The sequence below is a fragment of the Solanum tuberosum genome, unplaced genomic scaffold (genome assembly GCF_000226075.1).
Source record: "Solanum tuberosum cultivar DM 1-3 516 R44 unplaced genomic scaffold, SolTub_3.0 scf00246, whole genome shotgun sequence".
NCBI classification, from domain to species: domain Eukaryota; kingdom Viridiplantae; phylum Streptophyta; class Magnoliopsida; order Solanales; family Solanaceae; genus Solanum; species Solanum tuberosum.
The window spans coordinates 430,782-443,041 of record NW_006239169.1 but is presented as its reverse complement, the minus strand read 5'-3'; the positions used below and the strand labels follow the sequence as shown (position 1 = coordinate 443,041).

The 12,260-nt window shown below is 31.5% G+C and overlaps 1 protein-coding gene across 1 annotated transcript; it reads left to right on the top strand.

Annotated features, from left to right (window-relative positions):
- The first annotated feature begins 8,113 nt into the window (after positions 1-8,113).
- Positions 8,114-11,687, top strand: LOC102590232 (phospholipid:diacylglycerol acyltransferase 1-like). The gene is made up of 6 exons (XM_006357408.2): positions 8,114-8,532; positions 8,934-9,156; positions 9,248-9,531; positions 9,972-10,299; positions 10,754-11,010; positions 11,145-11,687. The coding sequence occupies exons 1-6, from the start codon at positions 8,114-8,116 to the stop codon at positions 11,623-11,625; spliced, it is 1,992 nt and encodes a 663-aa protein (XP_006357470.1). The 3' UTR covers positions 11,626-11,687.
- The last annotated feature ends 573 nt before the right edge of the window (positions 11,688-12,260 follow it).

Sequence of the window (12,260 nt, the reverse complement as noted above, 5' to 3'; positions counted from 1 at the left end):
GAATATAGTGTGTTGTAGAAAAATGTCGTACGTATTTATCTTGTAGAAATTTTATATCAGTCATTCTAAATGGTCCTTTTTCTACTAATAGATCTCTGAATTTCGTATCTACATTATTCCATTGACTTGGATCATATATATTTTTAGGGATGCAACTATTTAAATTATTTAGGAGTTCTTGATATCGGGAACAATGTCACATTTTCACCAACTTCTTCTAGATTTTATTCTTGGATATTATTATCATCTAAATCAATTCTAATGGTGACTTGTTCATTTGAAGAACATCCTCCAATATTTTTTTATTCGAAATATTTTTTATTTGTTAAAAATCTATCAAGGGCTCTATTTTAAGATTTATTTAATTCTTCAATAATAATTTTCTCTCTTTTTGCAAACTCGGAATCATGTTTTCTAGTTGACATATTAAAATTGAATAAATTTTAAGAACAATTAAAACAATTTACATATACTTAAGAATATCAGCAATAATTTTTTTTCAAGAAAAACAATAAAACCTCTTACACGTTTTTTTCTTTCAAAAAATTAATATAATTTTTTTAATAATATGTATATGTACTTTTTTTATAAAATGGGGGCCCCAAAAAATATGAGGCCCCAAGCGATAGCTTTAGTGGCCTAGTGGTTAAGACGGCCCTGTAATCAGCCCTACCTATTTAAAAGAAAAAGAATCGATCAATAGGTTCCGAGCAACTCTACCTTCTTTTCATTATTCAATGCTCATACAACCCTTTTCTCCTACTCTTTTAAAGCTTTCACTAAAGACTTTTTAGTTGTGGAAGCAGTAACTCGTCTGTTGGAAAGTTCCTACATAAGTTGTTGGATCCTAAAAAAAAAAGCTTTTATGAGGACGCACTATTCAAGTCGAGTTTCGTTATTATCCATTCTAACTTCCCTATTTTCAAAGGAAGAAAGAAAGGTCGAAAGCACTCTTTAGAGAGCGCCTTAGTTTATGTTGAATAGGCATATCCGACTTCCAACAAATTGCCAAATAAAGCTATTTGTGCTTAAATTCCTAGCCTCTTTTGTTGGGCTCGGACTATAATTATGGTGTGATGGATAAAATTCTTTTATTCATAATCAAATATTTCAAATTCAAAAAAGTATTTATTTTTGTCTTTATTGAGTCTTGTACGACATAAATTTAAATTAATCTAACCCTACTACAAGTACAAAAATAGACAGTGAAATATAAAAAAACAAAGGTACAAAATATTCCCTAAGGTTTTATTCTATGTTATACTGCATACTTAGCTTGCAGCAGCAATTAGCCCCAAGGTCTATAATAAAGAATGCAAAAGGACATCTTAATTAACTTATTCCTATCGGAAAAGTAACAAATAAAATGAGTTTTTTTTATAACTAGCATTTGGTGGTAAATAATACCACTTGCTAAATTTTAAGCTTCTATACAATAACACCAGCATACGTGCATAATCAGTGATCAGTATAATTTCACGAGTAAAATCTGAATTCTCAATTTTTATATAAAACATATCACATGTTAAAACTATATTGACTTAGATTGTGGTTTAATTTTTCTAGCTAGAATTATATTGATGCACTTAATTTTTGTGGCCAAATTTGAATAATATGGTAGAGGTCAATAAATGTCATCATATATATTCATTAATTACTATTTTCTATCCGTTGTAACTTTTCATTTGATCAGCAATGTATTCGATATGGTTTTCATAAAGTGGGACATGAAATAAATTATAATAATATGCTTTAAATAGTGTGGCAAATCAAATTAAATGGTTCAGGACTTTCTTGATCATCCTAGGTCTGCTACTTTGTTTTTGTGCCATATACACTTCCTCTCCCGTTCAGTTTTACTTGTCAATTTTAAACTTTGTATGTCTCTAAAAAATAATAATTACCATAATGCTCATATTAGTGCTAAGTACAAAATATGCAAAAAAATATATATTTTTCTTAATAAATAAGAAGTGAAAAGTAAAAATAAAAATTTATTTTAAAAATAAGTAATAAAAAAATAAAAATGAACGGAGAAAGTATATGAATACACTGGGCTCATGAGCTCCGGAATTTGGGGGATGATCAGAGCTTGAAAAACAAGAAAAGAATAGGAAACTCTTCAGCATATTGAGGGACCACCTCATCCACCACTCAACATTCATTAATTAGGGCCAAATTTGAAATATTTATACCGTTTAAGGACTCAGAGGTTTCAGATTTGAGCTTTAGATATAAAAAATCATGTCGAAAATGTCATTTTTAAATGGATCATGTAGTGCATGATCTGAATTTAATCGAGACTCTAATGCAGACTCCAAACATCAGATAGAAAATCAAAAAAGATTAATAATAATAATAATAATAAATAATAAAAAAAAGGCATACTTGGATCAATCTTATAATGATAGAGTAATATTTGACCTTTAACTATTAACGATGACAAATTTGGACAATTTCGCAAAGTTATTGAGTAAATTGGACTTGGTTGAATTCTTCTTCTTTGACATAAGAGAGAAGTAAAGTTGCAAGGAGAGTCATAAATTGCTTTAGATCATATGTTTAAATTTGTTATTTTGTTATCTTTTTCAATCTACTAATATAAATCTTTAATTTTATTATTGGACAATATGTAACTCTTCCTAACAAATCTGGTATTATAACTTGAAAAATAATGTAACAAACTTATTGTAGCTACGTTGTCGACTACATTGCACTTAGTTATGCACAATTTAATTATGCCATCTCATATTATGCATAATGTAATACATAAATTTCCTCATGATTTATATATGTTGTAGTTATATAGGTTTTTAAATTACAAATAAAATATTATATTAATCTATACATAAATATTTTACTTCTTAAACAAATATCAAACGTGATATTACTCATCCTAAATTTAATATTTGTATAGTGCCTTGATAAATGATTGCATTGCATGGGTAGGGAAGAGGAAAATGGAATTTCCGTTGTATGACATGAGTATACTTTTGTCTCCTAAAGTTGAGTTCTGCCAAGAGTCGGCCCCTATGACTACTTAATCTAAAATGCTTTAAAGCCCACACCATGTCAAAAAGATTCTACTTTTTTTTTTTCGATGTTTGATATTTATTTTAGAGCCTAATTATATCTGGATTTGCATCAGAAAATTCTATATTGAATAGGGGTAAAGGGCTTTTTAACAATGCGATTATGTACCCAGAAAAATTCAAACTCAAGACTTCTAATTAAAAATGAATAATTACTTATCAGTCATCATACATTTATAACTATTAGTTCTCCAGTAACAATTACATATATATATATATATTAGAAGAGACAGTTTCAGGCAGTTTCAACATGTCATTTAATTGGCAAGTAAGGATATTTTTGTCATTCCAACTTTTCAAAGTGAAAAGTATTGCATAGAAAAATTGTACTATCAGCCTTATTATTTGGGCCTTCTTAACATCCTTAGAAAAAAGCCTATACTTTTCTACTAAATTACAAATTATGCCTTCTATCATTGAGTATAGTGGGATCCATTTAATTTTAGAGCAACTTTCACATATAGCAAACAAAAAAAATCATATTTGTATGCTATAGTAAAGTTTGCATAATTGCGCTCCATAACAAACATATATATATGTATAATTCACTATACATATACAATTGATAGCTGTCTATTTCGCTATACATATTTACAAAAAGAAGCAATTGTATAATTCGTTGGCTCCTCTTCAGATTTGTATAATTTCGCTGGCAGGCCATTTGTATAAATTGTTGTTAGCCTCTCGTTTGTATAAATCGTTGACAAAAATATTTGTATATAAAAAATCGCTCTCTCTTTCGCTTTATACAAACATAGCAAACATAAAAATCATATTTGTATGCTATAGCAAAGTTTGCATAATTGCGCTCCATAACAAACATATATATATGTATAATTCACTATACATATACAATTGATAGCTGTCTATTTCGCTATACATATTTACAAAAAGAAGCAATTGTATAATTCGTTGGCTCCTCTTCAGATTTGTATAATTTCGCTGGCAGGCCATTTGTATAAATTGTTGTTAGCCTCTCGTTTGTATAAATCGTTGACAAAAATATTTGTATATAAAAAATCGCTCTCTCTTTCGCTTTATACAAACATAAATTATACATTATACAAACATAAAACTGGGCAGGGGAATATTTTTATTGTATAATTATAAGTGTATAGGACAAATATATATGTATTTGCATGTGCATATACAATTTTCTTGCGCTTTATACAAACAAAAAGCAATTTATACAATTCTGTTGTATAAAACGAGAAAGAGAGAAAGACAAAAGAGAACTGGGCAGGGAATATTTTATTGTATAATTATAAGTGTATAGGACAAATATATATATATTTGCATGTGTATATACAATTTTCTCTCGCTTTATACAAACAGAAAACGCAATTTATACAATTCTGTTGTATAAAGCGAGAGAGGCGAGCACAGAGGGAGTGAGCGAGAGAGGAGAGTGGCGAGCGAGAGTTTGAGGGAGAGAGATGCTGACAAACAGTTTGCTACAGGACACAATTAAATCAAAGTGTGATTATACCATTTAATTTGAATTAATAGTTTGTCATTATGTACAATTTTCCCTTAATTTTATCCATTTTTATTCTCTACATATTAAATTGTTTAAATTTAATATAGTTACATAATTTAATAAAATTTTATTATTTAGCTTTTATATTCAAAACAATTTATTTTTTAATATTATATATATCATTAAATAACTATATAAGATTATTAATAGTCATATTTATATTTTTAAAGTATGATTAATAAAATTAATTTTTTTAAAAATAAACTCCTAATAAATAATTTATTAAGAAAAACGTCAAATTAATTTAAATCAAGTATATATTTATTAACTCGACTTAAGTATTCAAATAATATTTCACCTTTGTGAAGTGTAAATACAATTCACCAATATTCAATTATTAGAGTTTATATTCTACACGCAATTTATCAACGTAAAAAGATAAGAAATCATAGCATGTTTTTCTTTGCAAGTAATTTTTTTTTTTTTACTGAACTTTCAATACTTTTGCAAGATCAATAAGAATTTTTTCTTTTTGAAAAATATTGAATTGCTTTTTATTATTAAAATGACGTTATGGAAAGAAAGGGCAAAAAAACACATTCTTTCTTTTAAATTATGTGGTATAATTTAACCAAAAATTTACTTCCTTTATTTGATTTTTGTGAAGTAATTTAACTAAATATTGATATACTTTTTTTTTACTCTTTGAAATATTAGGGAATTTTACTTTGGAATAAAAAAACTCTATATCAACTTATTTGGGGTCCATAATTATAGGTTCTAATGTACAAGATTTTGATAAATTAAAATCTTTAAAGTTAAAACTATTTTTAAACATAATAATGTTTTTTAAAAAATTGAAAAAATAATGTCATACAATTTATTTATTTTTAAAAAATTATGATTTCTTCAATGAGGGGTTTGACCCTTACTCCCCAGAGAGAATTAACTATAAGGTTGCAAAAACATCAATGCTTATTATAATCCTAAAATATTCTCTCTGTTACTACTTATATGTCACTATTTTCCTTTCGCTTATGTAAATAAAATATACATACCTATCTTATAAAGCTTGGCTCCAACAACTAATATATAATTTTGATATATATCTATGTGTCACACTTGCAATGTACTTAATATACAATCTTTATAGGGCAGATTACCTAAATCACATACTTTTAAGGCAAAATTACAATCTCTCCCTTAAAAGTTTATAATTACAGAAATCCCTCAAACGGATACAATAATATAAGCGCTGATACATTAATCTGATGCGTGAGATACATTAATCGTTAAGTAAGATACATTACATTTTATACATAATACACTAATCTGATGTACATTTTATACATGATACACTAATCTGATGCGCTGTTACATTAATCTGATGCGCGAGATACACTAATCTGATGCATGAAAATGAGGGATTTCGGAGATTTGTAAAACTTATAGGGGATATGGTAATAAGTAAACTAAAAGGTGAGATTTTTGTTGGGCCCATGCCAGCATGGGCCATCCACTTCTAGTATATATATATACGGGAAAATTATATGAAATAGCAAACTATTAATTCAAATTAAATGTTATAGCTATAGTTTATTTTAATTGTAATTCACAGCAAACATCCCATTTTTTTGCCATCTGATTCGTTATACAATTAGCCATTTTCGGTATACAATTAGCCATTTTATACATTTCAATATAAAATGCATTTGTGTTTATATAAAACAAGAGAAAAGTGTATATACAAATACAAATACGTATATTTTTATCCTATACACTTATAATTATATAAATATAGATCTTATTATACAAATTACAATGTATAAATGAATTTATACAAAACACAACAATTTGTATAAAACTGAATGTTTCTAGCGAATTATACAAATCAAAAGCTCCATAACAAACATAAAATTTGCTATGGAGCACAATTATGCAAACTATAGCTATAAACTATAATATACAAATATGCTTTTTTCGTTTGCTATATGTGAAAGTTTCTATATATATATATATATACGTTGCGAATGTAATTACATGCGTTTTATTAAAATAGAGTATTTGTCGTCTAATAGTTTGGAAAAATCAGATTTTTTTAACTTCACACGTAGGAAGTTTTTGAACTTTAGCTTAGTGGGTTGAAACTTTACTTGTAAAAGTTTCGAATAGTGTTGATAGATAGGGCGATTTAAAATTGAATAAAGAAAAGTTATTTGATTTATTGTTAATGGATTATTGATTAATTGGTTTCGGTAACAGTTTTAGTTTTTTTAATTATTGGGTTTTCAGTTTTTAACGGTTATTTTTTTCTAACGGGTTAACCGATAATTCGATAGTAAATTAATAAATTATGATACCATTCGGTATATAAGGTCCTTACTTAGAGTTTAGTTTCATACTTTTATTTTTGGTTGTCTCAAAATCTCGATTATTCTACAACGTGTCAGTGTTTGCTTTTGAGCAAGATGAAATCTGTCAACTGGACATGTGCATAGTTCATTTAGTTTTCACCTGGTTTCTAAGTGATATTCAACGATTTATTTATTTTTGATTAAATCTTAGTGATTAAATCGATGATCAAACCAATAACCGATAAACCAATATTGTAATAATTTAGCATTTCTCCCAAATTGTACAACTGAGATGTCCTTTAGACCAAGAGGTCTCGGGTTCGAGCCCCCTTGGGTACGGAGTCGCCTTTGTTAGGGAGCGCTTTACCCCCCTAATGTGGGACTTCCCGACGTGAATCCGGAGTTGGTCAGCATTCAATGTGGGTACCGAACATCGGGTGGGAAATCAAAAAGAAGAAGAAAAAAAGACGTCCTTTAGCCCAAGTACTAAGGCCCATGGGATGGTGGGCCGAAGCAATCGATCAAAAGATTTGGTCGTAAAACATTTTCAATGAAACTCTGGTTATTCGTACGGATGCCTCTATTTTGGCACTCCTTTAAGTAACAAAAGCTAGCCAAAAATATTCCTAACCTTGAAAAAAAGGCATAAGTGCAGCGTATATACATGAATTAGTTCCTATAAACTTTTGTTGATAGAGGCATAAAATCAGTTCTAGGCTTATGTCATAAGAAGTTCATAACCAACAAATTATATATGTCTCGCAACATATAACTTGGTTTGTATGAAACTTATATCAATAGAGACGTAAGTTCAGTTTCAGAATAAACAAAGTTGTGGCACAACTTATTCCTTACAAAATTAGATACTACACAACTTATGTCGGACAAGATAAAAACTGACTAAACTTATGTCTTACGAAATTAGGTCATAGTCAAGGACTCATTGAGCTACAAATGCAAAAACTTGATGAAACACCATAATGTTTTGGTTTGGTTCAAATGAACCTTCTTTAATCCAAACAATCAATCAATTCAAATTAACAAAAAATTAATTAAGCACAAGTGTTATTTTTCCCTCCACTAATCTAAAATCTTGATCCACCATTATAGGAAGCTATTACACATAACATACTTGTATCAATCCCAAACAAAATAATACTATTAATTTGTTTAACTGAATTTTGAGAATGGAGTTAATTAGAAGAAGAAATGCACCTCATCAAAATGAAATTCCTCCCCTCGAACTACTTGACGAGGAAGATGATAAGAAAACTAAGAGGAAGATTGTACCGAAGCAGAAATGGTCATGTATCGATAGTTGTTGTTGGTTCGTAGGATATATTTGTACTGTATGGTGGATTTTATTGTTTTTGTACAATGCTATGCCAGCTTCGTTTCCACAGTACGTAACAGAGGCAATTAATGGGCCAGTAGCTGATCCTCCTGGCGTAAAGCTACGAAATGAAGGGCTAAAGGCTAAACATCCAGTAGTTTTTGTACCTGGGATTGTTACTTGTGGCCTTGAGCTATGGGAGGGACATCAGTGTGCTGAAGGATTGTTTCGGAAGCGGTTATGGGGTGGCACTTTTGGCGAAGTGTATAAAAGGTCAGAGACGAATCCAAAATTTGAAATTTATAGGTTCAATGTATAAAGTTGTTATAATCAATTTGAGTTCAGACTTGATATTTGTCGGAATTTTAATGCATAAACTTATGCTCCGCGTTAAAAGTATTGGGTTCAGATGAACCCGGTCTGTTTTCATGGATTGAATAAACTTCATTGGTATCAATAGCATGAGATGAGATCTAGGATATGGGGTTTGTAGGGCTATCTCAAAATAAATAGACTTATGGTTAAATATTTATAGATATTTGATAATTTTTAAAATATATATACATGATATGAGTTATGGTCTAAAATTTGCCACTGAATAGCTAGTATGCGTAACAATTGCAAAAAAGAAAGAAGTTTATTCTAATGTTCATCTGTTTGTGTGTTGGTAACAGACCGTTTTGTTGGGCGGAACACATGTCATTGGACAATGAATCTGGGTTGGACCCTCCGGGAATTCGGGTTAGGCCAGTTGCTGGACTTGTTGCTGCAGATTACTTTGCGCCAGGATATTTTGTGTGGGCAGTTTTGATTGCTAATTTGGCGCGAATAGGATACGAGGAGAAAACCATGTATATGGCTGCATATGACTGGAGACTTTCTATTCAGAATACTGAGGTATATATTTCACTTTCCGTTTGCTTGAGCTTTGTTGTTTCCTTAATCGACTTAAGAAGTTGTAATGATGATGATCGATTCATTTCATCAGGTGCGTGACCAGACGCTAAGCCAGATAAAAAGCAATATAGAACTGATGGTTGCAACTAATGGAGGCAATAAGGCAGTAATTGTTCCACATTCTATGGGAGCTATTTACTTTTTGTATTTCATGAAGTGGGTAGAGGCACCAGCTCCAATGGGTGGTGGTGGTGGTCCTGATTGGTGTGCCAAACATATTAAAGCAGTGATGAATATTGGTGCGCCGTTTCTAGGTGTTCCAAAAGCATTAGCTGCACTTTTCTCAGCTGAAGCTCGAGATGTCGCCATTGCAAGGTAAAATTGGTTCATGTGGATGTTTTCTCCTTGACAGCCAAATAAAGAAAGAGTACATATGCTATAGAGCTAAATCAGATTCCTAAAATGCTCCTCTAGTCCCGAGCTTGGTAAATAAGGCCGTGAAAAATTCTAATCATATCTGTTTCTTGAGCTAGATTTGAGTATGTGTTGATGCTTTGACGTGTGAGTGGTAATTGCAGTTAAACATGTGGTCTACATCCTTATTTCCTTTTCCCTCAACTTTCCACTACGAATCGTTGATGTTCTAAGAGATACTATTTGATAGCCTTTTATATTTCAACACTAGATGTTATGTACAAAATGATTTTAAGTAGAGGCACTCATGGAAAATACAAGTCTTTGAGTGCTTCCGCGTGTAGGCTGTTCCTTCTTCATTGGTAGTCTTCTTGATCATTACTAATTTACTTAAATTTCAGGAGTAAAGCATCAGTTGTTATGGACAAAGATTTATTTCGTATTCAAACACTACCACATTTAATGAAGATGCTTCGGACTTGGGATTCAACCATGTCTATGTTACCAAAAGGAGGAGAGACGATTTGGGGTGGTCTTGACTGGTCTCCAGAAGAAGGCTATTCTCCTCGCAAAAGAAAACTAAGGGACAAGATTAGTCAGATGTCAAGCCATCAGGACAATCAAACTATAGAATCTAAAGGAAAACATGTTAATTATGGAAGAATGATATCATTTGGAAAGGATGCAGCACAGAAACCTTCAACAGATATTACTAGGATTGACTTCAGAGTAATGTTAACTAGAAACCAAATGCTCCTTATTTATCGTTCTATACATATTTCTATGCTTTCTTATATTCGTTTCAAAATGTTAATTAAGGCTCACAAACATGGATTTTTGTGCTTGAGAAAGACATTTGTGAGGCATAGCTTTGGTAGACCTGTCATCTAACATTTTGATCCTTATAAAGCAAAGGACCACAAATAAGAAGAATAACTACAACAATTCAATCGAAACAAATATATGATGAACATTAACTCAGTAGTACAGTAGGATAGATAATATGTGATGTATCAATCTATGTCCTTCCATAGTTAGGATTTCTAAGCTTATTATACCAAGTTTTAGTATTTTTGACTTGTCAATTTGTGCCTTAATTTCATGTACTTATAAGCTTTGCGAAATTATCTCTTTCCCACTCACTTCTTGTTGTCTGAAAGTAGCTGTGTTTGTTTACCTGCAGGGTGCAGTGAAGGGCACGAATAAAGCAAATAACACATGTGATGTGTGGACCGAGTATTATGACATGGGCGTTGCTGGTATAAAAGCTGTGGAAGAATACAAGGTTTATACAGCTGGAGATATCTTGGATTTACTTCACTTTGTTGCCCCAAAGATGATGGCTCGTGGAGGCGCTCATTTTTCATATGGGATAGCTGAAGATTTGGATGATCCAATGTATTCACACTACAAATACTGGTCAAATCCATTGGAAACAAAGTGAGTACTTTCATTTGAACTCTGTCTCCATACTATTTTAGTAGTTGTTTTTGTACAATGGATGCCTCTTGCTATAGTCTACGAGTAGAGAATGACCTCGGGTTCATTTTATTTTTACCTTGTTAACCCTACAGGTTACCAAATGCTCCTGAAATGGAGCTTTATTCAATGTATGGAGTTGGCATTCCAACTGAAAGAGCATATGTTTACGGGCAGACACCAATAGCACAATGCCATATTCCATTCCAGATTGAAACTTCAGCTGATGAAGGGAATGAGTGTTGTTTGAAGAATGGTGTTTTAACTGTTGATGGCGATGAGACGGTGCCTATTTTAAGTGCAGGCTTCATGTGTGCAAAAGGATGGCGTGGAAAAACTAGATTTAATCCTTCAGGAATCAAAACTTATACAAGGGAGTATGATCATGCTCCTCCCGCGAACCTTCTTGAGGGCCGTGGTACACAGAGTGGAGCTCATGTTGATATTATGGGAAATTTCGCTTTGATTGAAGATATTATGAGAGTTGCAGCTGGTGCAACTGGCAAAGACTTGGGAGGTGATCAAGTTCACTCGGACATCTTCAAGTGGTCTGAGAAGATTGATTTACGTCTTTAGGGGAACACTGGGTGCACTGCTTTCTCTTATATGATGAAGTACTTGACTCAACGGTTAGAATATCACTTTCATATTTACATCATGGTGATGGTGATCATCTTTACGTCTTTAAGTTTCATCATGTCAAGATGTCTGCTTCATGTATAATCACGAAGTTATATGCTGATATGAGTTCATCTGGAAGCCACACAAACCCTTCCTGTCAAATGTGAGATACTAAATTATGGACAACAACAACAACATACCCTGTATAATCCCACTCGTGGGAGATACTAAATTATGGAATCATGTCAAAATCATGGATTTTGTGGATCTACCACTGACGTTTGGAGAGCCTATCAACACTTTGTTTTATCTGACTAAGTATACGATTAAATAGATCCCAGATAGAATGCAGGATGCTTTGTGCATCTCGTGGTGTAATATGTCAAAGTTGGAGCTAGTTGCCCAAATCAGGAACAATTAGGAATAGAATTGATATTGTACCAACATAGTTTTCTCAAAGATTTTGTATTTCAAATGTGTTGTTATACAGACTTGTGGAATAGCTACTCAATGAATGCGAACAACTTTTGTTCCTTATTTGTGATAACATGAATTTCTCGGATTCTCTAGTTCTGTTGAATGTACTTATA